Source organism: Phocoena sinus, chromosome 5 (genome assembly GCF_008692025.1).
Source record: "Phocoena sinus isolate mPhoSin1 chromosome 5, mPhoSin1.pri, whole genome shotgun sequence".
Lineage (NCBI taxonomy): Eukaryota > Metazoa > Chordata > Mammalia > Artiodactyla > Phocoenidae > Phocoena > Phocoena sinus.
This window is the reverse complement of record NC_045767.1, coordinates 30,434,804-30,452,568: the sequence shown is the minus strand read 5'-3', so window position 1 is coordinate 30,452,568 and position 17,765 is coordinate 30,434,804. Positions and strand designations below refer to the sequence as shown.

Here is a 17,765-nt window from a genome sequence, read left to right as displayed (position 1 = left end):
CAACAAGCTTTCTAATGGATAACACATCTATTATGCAGAAACCCTGCACATGAAGCATTTAAAATATACTCAGTACAAAGCAAGTCTCAAAAACATACTTAAACAATTGTCATCATATGGAGACATTCTCTCTCCACAATAAACTTAAATGGTAAATCTATATAAAAAAGTTAACCAAAAGCGAACTAATATACTCATTAGGAATGTAAAAAACAGAACTTCTAAATTATGTATGAGTCAAAGAAGAAATTATATTGAAAATGAGAAAATATTTTGAACTGAACAATAAAATATCCACTTATAGAGGGTTATGGCATGCAGATGAAGCATTACCTAGAGGGAAATTTGTACCTTAAATGCTTACATTAGAAAATAAGAAAAACTAACAGAATTAGAAAAAATACAATAGGGAAAAGAAGAGAGAGAGCCAAAGATAAAAGTTAATGAAAATAAAGAAACAAAAGAAAATTTACAAATACAAAAATCAGAAACACTAATCAAATAGACACATCTCTGCAAGGTCGAGAAAAAAAAAGAGAGAAGGCATATAATAAACAACATTAGGTATGAAGGAGTGGACGTAATCATAGGTGAATAGAGATGATGATGAATGTATTTGCAAGTCTACAGATGGGCAAAGGATTGCATCCAGATACCTGAGCAAACTTTGGGGTGCTCAGCAGTGTTCTAAGTGCTAGTTGAGCATAAACAAACTTCATCCTCATGACAGGCAGTTAATATGCTCAGGTTACAGTTGAGGAAGTTGAGACACAGAAAAGATAGGGTAATCAAAAAATAAAAAAAAAGTTGGAATAATCAAATCAGCCCTGGGGAAATTCAGTGACACGAAGCACTCACAGTGGAAATCCAAGGTCAAGGCAGGCCACGTTGGCCTGTGTAATGCTCCAGCTTTTTCCACACACAAACATTTTTTTATCTTGGTCTACAAGTTTTACTTCAACAATTCCTTCTGAATGTCCTTTTTCATTCTCCAAGGAAACACTAAATTCTTCTAAAATTAAAAAAAAAAGAATAAGCAATATTCAGGCACTCTTCCTCCTCTTGATTAAGTCTCTAAAGTAATAAAATACACAATTTCTAATTAACTTTGAACACCATAAAGATTTTTTTCTTGTTTTGGCTGCGTTGGGTCTTCGTCGCTGGGCATGGGCTTTCTCTAGTTGTGGTGAGCGGTGGCTACTCTTCGTTGCGGTGCGCAGGCTTCTCATTGCGGTGGCTTCTCTTGTTGCAAAGCACGGGCTCTAGGTGCACGGGCTTCAGTAGTTGTGGCTCGCGGGCTTAGTTGCTCCGCAGCATGTGGGATCTTCCCGGACCAGGGGTTGAACCCGTGTCCCCTGCATTGGCAGGCGGATTCTTAACCACTACGCCACCAGGGAAGACCCACCATGAAGATTTTAACCAATGGTAAGCAATCATTTTATGAGGGCTTATTATGTGTCAGTGGTTGTGCTACCCAGTTGTAAAAAAAGTACTATAAAATCCTCATATCAACCCTATGAAGATTAGGGTGATATTTATCCCTATTTTTACACATGAGGAATCTAAGTTTATCCATTTTTATACATGAGATTAAGTTACTTGCTCAAGGACTGAAGCCAGGAATCTGAACCTGCTATATTGATCTGACTCCAAAATCCGTGCTCTTAAAAGTTAGCCAAGCAAATAATGAAAATGTAAGAAAGGTTTATGTATTCTCATATATTTAAGACATTTCATTCCTCAAGAGAACAGAAGTCTGACCCTGACAAAATAATCTCCACAGTTGCTTTCGTCCTCTCCAACAAGTAAGAGAGATGGACTCAATCACGGAACTTTCTTCTTCCTCTTCCACAGTACCTTAACATCTTAACTCAGCAATACAAAAATATTTGGGCTACTGTGTGCTGGCATACAACATGGTAACTCTAAAAAGAACGTTTTAACCATTCTTCTGTAAATTCATGAAATGTCTGTGATAATTCATATCAGAAGACAACGAGCTTAAGGTTTGCTGTCATAGCTAAAATTTCATGAGCTCTCTCTGTGTACTAGTCACAGAGCTTTACATACATCATGTTATTTAATTTTCACAAGAGTCTTATGAGTTAGGAACTACTGTTACTCACATTTTACAGATGTGAAAACTGCATTCCAGAGAGGCCACAGAGTTTGCAGTAATTGAGGTGGGGCTTACAACTAAATCTGACTGACAGTGAGACCCTTAAATCTTAAGCACTCTGCTAACCTACATATTAGGGTCCCAGACCTCCTCACTACATTAGGCACCTGGATGAAGTCTTGACAAGCTCTCTGATGTGCCAAGTTTGCTAGGTTGGAGTATATCCTAGGCCAGCAATGGCCTGAGCTAAACCTTGGATCAGGACTGATGGGTTGGGGCTAGGGAAAGGGGTAGGGACTCGTGGGATGGATGCTGGAAGAAATTATTGGGGCTGGGGTTCAAAAGGGTTCCATATCAGTACCAGTCTCATGCAAAGCCCTTTTCACTGGGTTCTGAACCAACTCAACAGCTCTGGGAATAATCCCTTTAGCCAAGCAGAAGTGAGAGTGGGGATAATTTTGAAGGGCTGGACAGCAGAGAGTGGCATAGGCACTGAGGGGAAGGACCAGCCTCAGGGCCTCATGCTCTAGACTCAAGGTCTGGCTAGATTCTGATGATCCCCTAATTTCTTTAGTTATCACCCCAGTTACTAGTGAGGGTCTAGAGAAGAATTTTGAGTTGTCCTCATAACATTTCATAGGAAAAGTATTTTCTAATAGAAAATATAGTAGACAATTTTCTTACAAAATAAACTAGGCTTTTCCTACCTTCACCTGTGCATGTTCCTGTTTTTAAAAACTTTGCCTCTGGACGAAGACATTCAAAACTCTTTTGCTGACAGTAAGTTGGGTAGCTTTTCCCATTAACTGAACACACCCTGGTACCATTCTTTGGGCACTGATAAGGAAGTTTACAAACACAGGTCCCGTCGATGCATTTCTGCCATGGTTGGCAGAAGACTTTATTGCAGGAGAGACATGTGTGTTTTTCAGTTAAGCACTTTTTCTCCACGAGATCCTCTTGAGATGTGTCTGATGTTGAAGTGGACTATAAAGCACAAAATAAACATTAGCTTAGCAACAAACTAAAATCTTTTTAAAGATGAATACATGAGCTACAAATGACCAGTGATACATGGGTATTCAGATTCATCAGTATCACCATCCCAAAGAAATGCATACAGTATAAGACATGTTTCATCAGTGATAATTCTCTGTGCTGATAAGGGAAGCGTGACAGATAATTTTTAAACTCAAATCATGGAAATAAATGTTGATATAACCTTCTTCAGATGCTGTGTACCAAAAGCTTCCCCTTCCTGGAATTTATTAAAAATAGAAAAATAGTCTAAACATATGTTATCAGGACATTATTTAGGTATATTATGGCACATTAAAAAAGAAAAGATGAATACATGAAGGAAAGGAACAAAACAGACTCATATACCCCACAGTATAGATGAGGGTAATGTGGTCTTGTGGTTTTTAGAATCAAACAACCCTGGCTTCTAGTCTCAACTTGGGCACTTATATGGCCTTGAGCAAGTTACTTACCCTCATGAAACATGTTTCCTCATCTGTAAAATGTTTCCTTCTATTTTGCAAGGTTATTGTAAGCATTAGAAATAAAATGTGTATAATGGTTGGCAGGTACTAGGCATGAAATCAGTGGGAGCTATTATTATTCAAAAGCCAACATAAAATTCTGCCTTTGAAGAAATCAATGAATCTCAACAGTTATGTTAAGGAGTAGAAAATTTGGTGGTAATTATGGTCTCATGGAATGAATTGAGGAATGAAATTGATTAATTCTATTAATAAATGCAAAACCATTTGCTAAACTCCTATTTTGTGCAAAATCCTGCTAAGATGAACATGACATGGACTCTGTCTTCCAAGGGCTTGATATCTAGACAATAAGACAGAAACATGCATAATAACTGGGGTAAGTGATATAACAGTCATACAAATAAGGTACAGTATTCTTGGAGATCCAGAGTGCGAGAGAACAAGTATTTCCGGGGGCATTTTTTTTTTTTGGCTGCCCCCTGTGGCATGCAGTATCAGGTATCCCAACTAGGGATTGAACCCGTGCTCCCTGCAGTGGAAGCACAGAGTCTTAACCACTGGACCGCCAGGGAATTCCCTCCAGGGGCATTTTAAACAGCCTCATGGGGCATCTGAGCAAGGTGAGGAAGGTCAGGTGTTAGCAGAGGGTAGGTGCTAGCAAAACACAGGAGGAATGGTGCACAATGTATTTAGGGAATCGTGAGCAGTCCCAAGTGATGGGCTTGTGTGCTTCAACTGGGATAGTCATTGGTTAGGAAACTGGGGAGGAAGAGGAAGCAGGAGTGGAGCAAGAAAATGATTTGGAAAGACACTTGAACAAGCAAAAGCAAGAGGACTGAACAATTTAATGCATGTAGGGGTTGATAGTAGAACTAGATTTTGAGGCTGAGTGTTAGTAAGGATGTATAATGCCATTAATCAATATAGATATTAAGTTAAGGTAGAGAATTATGAGTTTGGCTTGGGACCTGTTGATTCTGATATGCCTGAAGGATGTGCATTTGGAGATATTTTGTAGAAAAGGGAAATGTGTGTCTGAAGCTTGGAAAACAGACGATTCTCTCATTCATCAATGAATTCACTAAATGATTTAGTAAGCACCACTCTGTGCCAGGGAACTGCCTGAGGCTAGGGTCAGAGGGATAAAAATCCCTGCCTAAGGAGTACACCAACCAGAAGAGAGACAGGCAAGCTTGACTGACAGTCTCTCTGGTAGACGTGGGCCGGGGATGCCATTAGGACAGCGGTCCCACGGCCTGACTAGGAGGCTTGAGAACATCTCCAAGAAGAGCTGATGTCTGGGATGAGCACTGAGAGCACTGAGGAGTCAGCTGGCAAGGGTGGTGGGAGGTGCTCCGGACAGGACTGTGAGAACAAGAACAGCAAGAACAGGGAGCCACTGAGAGACTAAACAGTGGAGCAAATTTGCATTTGAGGAAGATCTTTCTGGAGATCAGATCAGACAGACAGGAGGCCAATTAGACCTGCAGGAATCCAGAGGAAATACAATGAAGGCTGGGAATAGGTCAACTGGGTCAAAAGCCAGTTGTGGAAAGTCAAGGCTCTCTCTCTGTCCCCTAAACACCCCCCTTTGGAGGATGGGCATCCTTTGGTCCAGTCTCCCCAGCCTCCAGCCATAACACGCCCCCCCCCCACCTTGCTCAGTGCCCTCCAGCTGCAGTTAACAGCAAGCTGGGGCAGAAACAAATTGAACGATCTTTAAGGGCTATGATGAAGACAAATAAAAACCAGTCATTTAAAAACCACACAAATTTGCAAAAGCTGTGAAAGTCATTCTATCCAACATGCTTTTCAGTAAACTTTATCAAATAGCCAGGAAGTTTGACAAATTTGCCATTAACTACACTGGTTTTTGACACACTGATCTAGAATAAAATCTAGTAATTACATACTTTTCATGGTTCCATGTACCTCTTTTGTAGTACTTATTAGAGTTGACAGTTTTGTAGTTACTTAGCTCCTGTGTCTTCCACTGACAAAATTTAAGTGCCCTGACAGCTGGGACTGTCGGCTTTTACGTATCGCCTTTCTACTGAAAGAGCAATACTCTAATTGGGTGCAAGCGAAAAAACTTGATTTTTTTCCCCAAATTTATTCCTTTCTGAGGTGTCGTTTTTCCTTGATCTTTAGAAAGAAACTTGGGCAAGTGCCATCAAGTTTTCAGTCACTCTTAGATTAGAGCAAAAATGAAAGATTAAAAGAATTTTGGTCCCAGGAACAGTCATATATAACAGTCATATACTACAATGTCCAGTTCTGGGTAATCATTTAGACTCTGACTTTCATTTCAGTTGAAAGGTCCTTTCTCCTGGCTCAGACTTTCTTCAGGGGCATGGTGGGCCTGGTATTCATTGAATGAATGGTGAAAAACAAAAACAAAAAGAGAACACTGAGGAGAATTTTACATTTTAGGAGCTGAAGATTTTAGGAGCATGGGCTCTAGGCGCATGGGCTTCAGTAGTTGTGGTATGTGGGCTCAGTAGTTGTGGCTCACGGGCTCTAGAGCACAGGCTCAGTAGTTGTGGCAAACGGGCTTAGTTGCTCCGCGGCATGTGGGATCTTCCCAGAGCAGGACACAAACCCCGCATGTCACCTGCATTGGCAGGCGGATTCTTAACCACTGTACTACCAGGTAAGTCCCAAGCCTAGTATATTTTTAAACAACAGGTACTTTTTAAACAACCCCCCTATAGAACAAAATTATTTTCAGTAAAAATGATGAAAGAAATCAATAATAAATTATAGAGAAAAATTTAAACAGCAAATATTTTCTTTTATTGAAATTTCATATATAAATATATACAAAATCATGCTTGTAAAAAATAAAAAAGTAAAAAGTAAAATTCATAGTACAGTACAAATAAGGAAAAAAGTACTAGAAAAATATTTTAAATTACATTCATATACTTAATGAAAAAGGAAAAACTATACCTATATATAGGCCTGTTGCAGTAATGAATAATAATATTACAGTTTAAGAATAATTAAATATATTAATAAAAATAATAAATTTCATTTTAAAGATACTGAATAGTATCAGTATCTTTACCTAATCTGATATTTTACCTAATATTAGGTAAAATATTTCCTGTATGAACTACTGTTTGCACTCAGCAAACAAAAATATTACACCTTTCAGGCTGCATTGTTTTCACTATTTTATATTTTGAAAACAAAAATTCCAAATGGCCATTAGAATGACAAAACTGAAAAACTCAACTTTTTTTGTTTATTCATTCTTATAATCGCTGTGACAACACTTTATTTTGAATCTATTATAAATTCAGGAAAACGTAAGAACATAGAGTTTGAAGATGAACTATACTTGAAACGAATTTGAACAATTCCAATGCATAATACATATGAGACTGCCTATGTCAGGGTAGAACTGAAAGTTGGCTGAATTAACTTCCATTTTTAATACAATGTCTATTAAAGAATAAGTTTTAAAAAGTGCTCATTTGAAGTTTACATTTGTATTTTAAAAACTCAACCTCAGCAACCCCAGCAATTGTTAATAGTGCCATCTAATAAAATAGCCACTAACCAAAAGAGGATATTTAAATTAAAATTATTAAAATTAAATGGGAATTCTTCTGTTTCTAGTCAAGATAGACTTATAAGGGTACCAAAGCTACCCTAGTTCTTACTCAGCCTAAACCAATCAAGAAATGGACAAAATACAGGCGACAGTGATTTTCAAGACACTGGACATCAGGCAATGAAGAGTAGAGATCTCTGAGACTAAAGAAACAAATGAGTTAGGTGAGCCCCACAGCTGTTCCATGTGATTTCCTTCAGAGAGTTCCCAGACTGTGGTGCAGAGAGGAGGAACTTGAGCTGAGCCCAAGGGACTTCTTGAGGAGACAAAGGTGAGAGTCTTGGGAGACCAAGGCAGCTATACTTCACAGAATAAAGTACTGGAAACAAGTAAGTGGCATAGAGAGAGAACTTTGTAGCTCTGTAGACGATCCCCTTTTAATTGTTCAGCTGAGTATTTATCAGCACCCAAATGTGAAGAAACTACCAGAGACTGGGGAAAGAACCACCCAATAGAAATCAAGGTAACAGGGCCCACGCTCAAACAGTGCCATGAATAGTGCTTGTTCTCAACATTCAGACTGGAAAATTTCATTATTCATGGGGCATTGGAAGGAGTACAAAGAAGGATCTTGCCTCAGTAGTATGCAACAAATAGTCCTAGACTGAGCATTGTTCTGGTCCTACCTATGAATGCTCAAAAGCAAGACCTGAAAGGATCAAACTGTTTTCAAGTAACTTAACTGCATCTCAGAACAAAGCTCAAGAATATGTATAGGAATACAAAAATACCCAGTATTTAACAGGATAATATTCCTAATAGCTGGCATCCAATAAAAAATACAGGCATGCAAAAATACAGGAAAATATGACCCACAGTGAGGAGAAAAATTAAATTGATTGAAATTTACCCAGAATCCTTAATATAGATGTCAGAATTTGCAGGCAAGTATATTATAATATTTATTATAACTGTATTCCATATGTTCAAAAAGTAGAGACAAGAAAAATATATAAGAGATCCAAATTGAACTTCTAGGGATGAAAATAACAATATCTGAGATAAAAAATACACTGGATGGAACTAACAACAGATAGGACATTGCAGAGATTAACAAACCTAAAGATTTATTAATAGAAAACTATCCAGAATGAAATGTGGAAGTAATGAGAATTTTTTAAAAAGAACAGGGTATGAGTGAGCTGTGGGACAGGTCAAGTGGTGTTAGTATACGTAGTATATGTGTAATTGGAGTTCCACAGGAGATGAGAATGAGATGGGAACAAAAATGTTATTCGAAGAAATAATGGCTGAAACTTTTCCAAATTTGATAAAAATTATAAATCCACAGATTCAATAAACTTAATGAATCCCAAGCAGAAGAAACATGAAGGAACTCCACCAAGGCACATCATCTCAAATTGCTCAAATAACAACAGTGAGAAAATCTTTAAAACAGCCAAAGAAAACGACCCATGTGCAAAGGCACAAAGGTAAGGGTGACAACAGAGGTCTCATGCAAGTGAGAAGACAGTGAAGCAGCATTTAAAAAATACCAGAAAAAAACCCTGTCAACTATAATTCTATACCCAGCAAAAATATCACTTGAAAATTAAAGCAAAATAACAACCATTTTAGACATACAAGAGTTGAAAGAACTAATCACCAGTGTATCTGCACTACAAGAAATGTTAAAAAAAAAAAGAAGTCCTTCAAGCAGAAGGGAAATTATCCTAGATGAAAATCTGTAGCTACATGCAGGAATGAAGAATACTGGAAATATCTGGAATTTTTTTTTTTTTAATATCTTTATTGGGGTATAATTGCTTTACAATGGTGTGTTAGTTTCTGCTTTATAACAAAGTGAATCAGCTATACATATACATATGTTCCCATATGTCTTTCCTCTTGCGTCTCCCTCCCTCCCACTCTCCCCATCCCACCCTTCCAGGCTGTCACAAAGCACCGAGCTAATATCCCTGTGCCTTGCGGCTGCTTCCCCCCAGCTATCTACCTTACTACGTTTGTTAGTGTGTATATGTCCATGACTCTCTCTCGCCCTGTCAAAACTCACCCTTCCCCCTCCCCATATCCTCAAGTCCGTTCTCCAGTAGGTCTGCGTCTTTATTCCTGTCTTACCCCTAGGTTCTTCATGACATTTTTTCCCCTTAAATTCCATATATATGTGTTAGCATACGGTATTTGTCTTTTTCTTTCTGACTTACTTCACTCTGTATGACAGACTCTAGGTCTATCCATCTCATTACAAATAGCTCAATTTCATTTCTTTTTAAGGCTGAGTAATATTCCATTGTGTATATGTGCCACATCTTCTTTATCCATTCATCCGATGATGGGCACTTAGGTTGTTTCCATCCCCGGGCTGTAAATAGAGCTGCAATGAACATTTTGGTACATGACTCTTTTTGAATTTTGGTTTTCTCAGGGTATATGCCCAGTAGTGGGATTGCTGGGTCATATGGTAATTCTATTTGTAGTTTTTTAAGGAACCTCCATACTGTTCTCCATAGTGGCTGAACCATTTCACATTCCCACCAGCAGTGCAAGAGTGTCCCCTTTTCTCCACACCCTCTCCAGCATTTATTGTTTATAGATTTTTTTGATGATGGCCATTCTGACTGGTGTGAGATGATATCTCATTGTAGTTTTGATTTGCATTTCTCTAATGATTAATGATGTTGAGCATTCTTTCATGTGTTTGTTGGCATTCTGTATATCTTCTTTGGAGAAATGTCTATTTAGGTCTTCTGCCCATTTTTGGATGGGGTTGTTTGTTTTTTTTGTTATTGAGCTGCATGAGCTGCTTGTAAATTTTGGAGATTAATCCTTTGTCAGTTGCTTCATTTGCAAATGTTTTCTCCCATTCTGAGGGTTGTCTTTTGGTCTTGGTTATGGTTTCCTTTGCTGTGCAAAAGCTTTGAAGTTTCATTAGGTCCCATTTGTTTATTTTTGTTTTTATTTCCATTACTCTAGGAGGTGGGTCAGAAAGGATCTTGCTGTGATTTATGTCATAGAGTGTTCTTCCTATGTTTTCTTCTAAGAGTTTGATAGTTTCTGCCTTACATTTAGGTCTTTAATCCATTTTGAGCTTATTTTTGTGTATGGTGTTAGGGAGTGATCTAATCTCATACTTTTACATGTACCTGTCCAGTTTTCCCAGCACCATTTACTGAAGAGGCTGTCCTTTCTCCACTGTACATTCCTGCCTCCTTTATCAAAGATAAGGTGTCCATATGTGCGTGGGTTTATCTCTGGGCTTTCTATCCTGTTCCACTGATCTATCTTTCTGTTTTTGTGCCAGTACCATTGGAATTTTTTATATGGCGGTGGGGAGGAGGTAGCCGTTATCTCTGCTTTGTACCTTTTCTTGTAGTATCTTTGACTTTGGTATCAGAGTAACATTGACCTCATGGAATGATTTAGGAAGTAAATTTTCTCTCCTTTTTGGGGGGGTGGGGTGGGCAAAAGAGTTTGAGAAGATTTGGTGTTGTTATTTGGTGAAGCCATCTGGTTTTGGACATTTCTTTGATAGAAGTTTTTTCTTTCTTTCTTTTCTTCCTCCCTTCTTTCTTTCCTTCCTTCCTTCCTTCCTTTTCTTTCTCTCTTTCTTTCCTTCTTTCTTTCTTCCCTTCTTTCTTCCTTTCTTTTTAAATCACTGATTTAATCTCTTGTTACATGTCTGTTCAGATTTCCTATTTCTTCTTGAGTTGGTTTTGGTAATTTGTATGTTTCTAGTAATTTGTCCATTAATCTAGGTTATCTAATTTGTTGGCATATAATTGTTCACAGTATTCTCTTATCATTCTTTTGATTTATGTAAGGTCAGTAATAATGTCTCCACTTTCTGATTTTATTTATTTGAATCTTCTCTGTTTTTTTGTCAGTCTAGCTAAGGTTTGTCAATTTGCTTTGATCAATTTGTTTGATCTTTTCAAAGAACAAAATTTTGGTTTAATTGATTTTATTGTCTTACTATTTTAAAAATTTTTTCTGTTTCTATTCAAATATTTATTACTTCCTTCCTTCTCCTAGCTTTGGATTTAGTTTGCTCTTCTTTTCTAGTTCTTTAAGGTGTAAAGGTAGGTTATTGATTTGAGATTTTTGTTCCTTTGTAATGTAGGTATTTACTGCTACAATTTTCCCTCTAAGTACTGCTTTTGCCAATCCCATATGTTTTAGAATGTTGTATTTTGTTTTCACTCATCTCTAAGTATTTTCCAATTTCCTTTATTATTTCTTCTTTGACTACTGGTTAAGAGTATGCTGTTTATGTTCCACATATTTGTGAATTTTCCAGTTTCCCTTCTGTTACTGATTTCTAGCTTTATTCCATTGCATCCTTTCACTTTCAACCCATTTGTGTCTTTGGATCACAAATTTGTCTTACAGATAGCATATAATTATATCTTTTTAAAAAAATTTTCTACCAATCTATGCCTATTTATTAGAGAACTTAATCCTTTTACATTTAAATTAATTACTGATAAGAAGGCCTCACTTTTGACATCTTGCTATTTGTTTTCTGTATGGCTTATACCTTTATTGTCATTACCTCCATACTGCCTTCTTTCATGTTTAGTTGATTTTTTTGTAGTAAACAATTTTGATTTTTTTCTCATTTTCTTTTCTTTTTGATTATTTAAAAAATACTTTCTTTGTGGTTACCATGGGGATTATACTTAACATCTTAAATTTATAGCAGTCTAGTTTGAATTCATACCAACCTAGATTCAAGAGCATATACAAACTTTGTTCCTGTACGGTTCCATCCCCTTTTATGTTGTTACTGTTATACGTTACATCTTTATACATTGTGTGCCTGTTAATTTATAATTTTTAAATACATTTGTCTTTTAAACAGTGTAGGAAATAAAAAGGAGTTACAAGCCAAAAATAAAATTACATTGGCTTTTGTTTTTATCTATGTAGTTACCTTTACTGGAATTCTTTATTTCTTCATATGGCTTCAAGTTACTGTCTAATGTCCTTTCATTTAGCCTAAAGGACTCCCTTTCTTGTAGTGTCTTTCTTTCTTCCTTCCTTCCTTCCTTCTGTCTTTTCTTTTTCTTCTTGTAGTGTGTTTCTTATAGAGCAGGTATACTAGCACCTTCATCAGCTTTTGTTTACCTGAGAATGTTTTAATTTCTCCTTCATTCTTAAAGGATAGCTTTGCTGGATATAGAACTCCTGGCTGATAGTTCTTTTCTTTCGGCACTTAAAAGATGTCATCCCATTGTCTTCTGGCCTTTATAGTTATTGCTGAGAAAGATGCTGCTAATCTTATTGAGGATCCTTTGTCCATGATGAATTGCTTTTCTCTTGCTGCTTTCAAGATCTTCTGTTTTGTTTCTCGGCTTTTAATAACTTCATTATTTTGTGTCTTGGTGTGGATTTCTTAGCGTTATCTTTTTGGGGACCAGTAAGCACCCTGAATCTGTAGATTCATTATCTGTTATCAAACTTAAGAAGTTTTTGGCTATTATTTCTTCAAATATTCTCTGACCCTTTCTCTCTTCTCCTTCTGAGATTCCTATTTTGTATATATTGATGGTATCATACAGGTCTCTTAGGCTCTTATTCTTTTTTCTTTCTGTTCCTCAGATTGGATAATTTAATTGAACAATCTTCAAGTTCATTTACTCTTCTGCCTGCTCAAATCTGCTATTAAAACCCTCTAGTGAGTTCTTTGTTATACTTTTCAGTCTAATTCCTTTTATGATTTCTGTCTCTTCATGGATATTCTCTATTTGTTCATACATCATCCTCCTGGTTTCCTTTAGCTCTTTGAACATATTTAAGATAGTTGACTTAAAGTCTTTGTCTGGTAAGTTCAAAGTCAGTTTTTCCTCAGAAATAATTTCTGTTAATTTTTCATGTGAATGGGACATATTTTCTTGTTTCATTACATGCTTCATAATTTTGGGTTGAAGACTGGATATTTTGAATATTATAATGTAGTAATTCTTGAAATCAAATTCTTTCTTCTCCTCAGGGTTTGCTTCCCTTGCTTTCTGTAGATTGTAGCTGTTTGTTTACTAACTTTTCTAAACTGTTTTTGTAAAGTTTGTTTTTTTGTCTTGTGTGGTCCCTGAAGTCTTGGTTCCTTTACCTTGCATTCAGCTAGGGTTTAGACGAAGATTTCCTTGAAAACAAGGAACCAGAAAGAGAGAAAGAGAAAGGGAAAGGGAGAGAGAGGGGGAAAGAGAGAGAGAGAGAGAGAGAGAGAAAGAAAGAAAGAAAGAAAGAAAGGAAGGAAGGAAGGAAGGAAGGAAGGAAGAAGAAAGAAAGAAAGAAAGAAAGAAAGGAAAGAAAGAAAAAGAAACCTCTCAAATTGAGAACAACAACAAAAAAACTCCCCCAGGTTTGCAAATTGGCTCTGTGCTGGGGCACTCCTTCAATGCTTAGCCAGGACATTTACAATTATGTCTTAGCCTTTACTTCATGCTTCCACTGAGCCTGGAGATATAGGTTTAGAGTCTTCTTAGGTGTTTTCTGAGCTGCATCCTGCCCTGGGCATGTGTGCTGCTTTCTAAATTCCCCAGTATACACAGGGACTTTTGAATGCACTAATTTCCCATTGAAACTTTTTCCTTCCAAGCTTTGGCACCCTATTGTATGTCTCAACTGTAATCTTTTGTCCCAGGTGGCTGTAGGTTGTTTTTTTTGCTTGCTTTCTAATGTTTTTGAGAAACAGTCTGCTGGCTTTCCACTCTGAGTTCCAAGTTAGATGAAACAAAGACAAGTACATTGTGTCAGTCTTTCAAGTAGCCCCCGCGTAGGTTAGAACAAACACAGTTCTTTTTAAATAAAGTCTGCTCTCCTCCTTTTAGAGCTAGGGACTAGAGTTCCATGCTGGGAATGTGGACTGCCATCTTTAAGACTGCCACTGAGTTGGGAACAGGGTGGGGTAAGGGCAAGTAGAAATGCCACAGTTTTCCTACCATTTTTAAATTGCCTTTTTCCTTCATTCAGCATTCACTTGGGTGCTGTAGGCCTCTGATAACTGGAGTTCTGACGAAGGTGGTTCTGAAAGTTTGCTTGATTTTTCTATTTTTTTGTGGAGGGACAAGTGTTTGGATTTGCCTACTCTGCCATGGTTGCTGACATCACTCTCTGCATTGTGTGTTGCCTCCTGTGCATATCCTCTTTCCAGCATTTTGTCACTCTGCTGAACATCACCCTACTTCTTTCCTTCCAAAATACTACCCATATAAACCAAGGTTTGCAATATGCTTGTAGGGTAAAGTAAAAATTTAAGGTTTCAGTCAGGGATTATGTCACAGCACAGTACTATCACTGTAGGTAACCATATTGACTGAACTATCTGGCTTCCCAGTTCTTTAATATCCCTTGGTTATTGATACAGCAGCCACTCCCTCTGTGCTCTGAGTTTCTCTCCCATCCTTTCCTAAGTTCCCTTACCTCTTTGTCTGGGTAGGTTCAGTAAAACCAGAATTCTCATTTCACTATTCAGAACAACTTAAGTCTAACCCACTGCCAGCCCACCCCATCATTGACATCATTGATTCAATGACATAATCCACCCATCATTGATATATAATGGGTGGATTATCAGTCCATCAAAATGGACTCCAAATTGGTCCATCAGAATGTTTTGATATAAAAAGGGAGTGGGGCTTTTTATTCTCTAGAAGGAAACCTGCTCCCAGCTTTCAAAATAACGTTTCTCCTAGCTGTACATATTTTATTTCATGTTGAAAATGTAGATATATTTTAAAACTTCTTTGAACACATTTATGTTGTCTCTATGGTAACCTCCATTTTAAAATGGTTATTTCTCAGCAGGTGGGATAAAAAAATCATTCCATTTTCTTTTATAAACTAATATTCTAAGAAGTTCTGGAATTTTCACAAATATGATATTAACTCTTTTCAAAATGCTGTTTCTTAAAGGAATGAAGACAACTTTATTGTTGGATGATTTTCAGTAAAAGAAAGAGGCTCTTTTCCTTTGTGTAAGTGAAAACTACTATATTCAGGTTTTTTTTGTTTTTTCCTGTTTTTTGTCCAGGAATCCAAAATGTGGCTGAAATATCTTTTTTTCAAAAAACAAATTTTTCTTGTTATAATGTAACATATTTATTTGGTATTTAAAAAACAAAAATAAAGAATGAATAAAACAGAATTTCTGAACTCTGAAAATTCATAAATGCATAAAACATAAAATAAAAATCACCAACAACCCCATTACTCAGAGATACCAACTGTTATTTATCCGATATACATTCTTCATGAAATTTTAAATTGCCATTTATATAAGCAGTTATATGTGTGTATTTGTGTGTGTGTGTGTATTTTTCTCTTTAACAAAAATAAGATTTTTAGTGAGGGCTTTTTTGTTTCAATAAATATAAAAGCACAATTTTAATGGCTACATGATAGTTCATTTATAGACTACAATAATTTAATCAATTTTAATCAACAAGCACTTACTTTACCTCCATTTGTTCTGTACTAAAAACATTGAATATATATTTTAGAAGTTACAAGAAACAAAGTATATAATTCTGATTTCTTAGGTAGTTTTCTTTAAATATTTGCTGCTATAAACAGGCATTAAAACAAATTTTGGAATTGTTTCAAAACTCTTTGATCACAAAAGCAGACAATCATCAATAAGTATCTAAAATGTCTTAAACATTTCTAACTTTAATAGATCAGCTTTCAGACTGCCTACAGCCTGTCATTTCAGTTTTATCTCTTGAGTTGCCTACAAAGTCTCTACTCTGATCAAACAGGTTTATTCATCTGGAAGAGCCCAGTGCTGTGCTATCTTTCTGCCATAACACTTGCTGCTTTTTCAGGCTGAAAAATCACTTCTTCCTTCTCTCCACCGATCAAATCTAATCCAGAATTATAGACCTAGCTCAAATCCTATTTGACCCATAAACTCTCCCTGACCTCCTAGCAGGAAGGGACTTTTCCTCTCGTAATGTCCCTTGGCAGATAGCATTTGTACCATTTTTTGGTACAAAGGAAGAAAAGTTCCTTCTCTTGTGTTTTCATATATTATTTAAATTTTGCTTATTTCCTCATTGGCATACTTGTATCGTCTTTCTACAACTGTACCAAATGGTTACTGAAGGAAGAGATCAGTCTTGCCATTTGCCCAGCACTCTACCTTGCACATAGATAGAGGGAGCTTGATAAATGTTTACTGATTTAATAATTACTGTAAATATAGATCTATATTAGTAAAATTCTCATTCAGTTCAATTTCTATGCACAGAGAATAGCATATGAAAAAAGCAATTTCTTAAAGCTCTTTCATCAAGATGTTAACATCTTTGTTACTGACTAGACACTGTCATTGTTGGCAACTGAACTATGTGATTCTTAAGTCAAAATAGTATCTTTAAGATGTTTTCTGTATTTTTATAGTATTTGAAATATCTACTTAAAATAGTTTGCATAGATATTGAATTACTTACCTCACAAAAACTTAAGCAGAAGCACAAAAGTAACAGAACGGCATGAGCAGGCTTCATGTTGGAGACAATCAGGGTCTGTATCTCTACTGTGGACTCGTCTGCACCTCAGATATTCTTTTGAAATTTAATTTTTAACCTCTAAAAAAATATTTAAAAAGAGCACGCCTCCTAAAGAGCTTTGTACTTTTGAACTCATGTAGATTTTGGCAAAATTTCAGAGTTTTACCGTAACTGAAACCAAAAAAGGCCTCAGTAAATGGCTGAGGGACTGTTTCCTGAAGAGGAAACTGATGCCCCACCTTGATACTGAACAATGCCTCGTTCTGTTTTCTAGAGAAGACAGAAATCACTAGAAGAAAGTTCTTATGTTTTGGTAAAATAGAATTATATATTTTTCTTTAAGGACAAAAACTAGGAAATGGTAAGAGTAGAAGTCCATCATATGGAAGGTTATGCTGAATATATTAGAAATCCTCACCAAAACGCTTCCTTTCATTCACAAGTTGTTCTGTGATCAAATCATTTTCTCTAAGCAGAAATGCTGTCAACAGTCTGGATTCTCCTGAAGCAGATGTGAGACAGAGTTTGGGGTGTGAGATACTTATCAGGAATCAGCTCCTGGAAAAGGAAGGAAGGAGAAGCAGGAATGAGCAGAAAGAGAAATCAGGCCGCAATGCAGGCTCGACAAAGCCTTGCCCAGCTCACGGGGGCCTCTGGAGCAAGAGTGGCCAGTCACAGTGGCCCTGGGTCGTGCAGAAATGGCTGGATCCTGCCTGCCTTACTCAGTCACCTGGTGAGGGTTGCCCAGGAAATGCTTGCGCTTAGGTGAGGCAGGTCTCTGTCGCTGAGGCATACCTTGAAGGATCTGACAGTTAGTTGCTGTCAGAAGGAAGCGTCAGCTGACCACACACTTCACAGCCAGGTAGCCAGAACTTCCTTGAAGGCGGATCTGGGAAACTCATCTCCCTGTCTTGCAGAGTCTACCGTTTGCACCTTTTAGACCTACTTTCCATTTATGCTTCAAGGGCGGCTCCTTCAAAACTGCAGGGGACCTTTCTTCCTGAGAGATTATTTAGGAGAGGGAGGTTGCGGAGAGGGGGAGG

The 17,765-nt window shown here is 37.1% G+C and overlaps 1 protein-coding gene across 2 annotated transcripts in view; it reads right to left on the bottom strand.

Annotated features, from left to right (window-relative positions):
* The window catches only part of CFI (complement factor I), a 38,760-nt gene extending 21,912 nt beyond the window's left edge, over positions 1-16,848 (bottom strand). For both annotated transcript variants that reach the window (XR_004350159.1, XM_032633742.1), the window contains exons 1-3: positions 16,663-16,848; positions 2,827-3,106; positions 859-1,012 (exon numbers count right to left, since the gene is read on the bottom strand). Coding sequence is in view for 1 of the 2 variants with exons in the window: in XM_032633742.1 (XP_032489633.1) it covers positions 859-1,012; positions 2,827-3,106; positions 16,663-16,719 (491 nt within the window). In the remaining variant the exon portion in view is untranslated. The remainder of the gene's footprint in view (positions 1-858; positions 1,013-2,826; positions 3,107-16,662) is intronic.
* Positions 16,849-17,765: the final 917 nt, after the last annotated feature.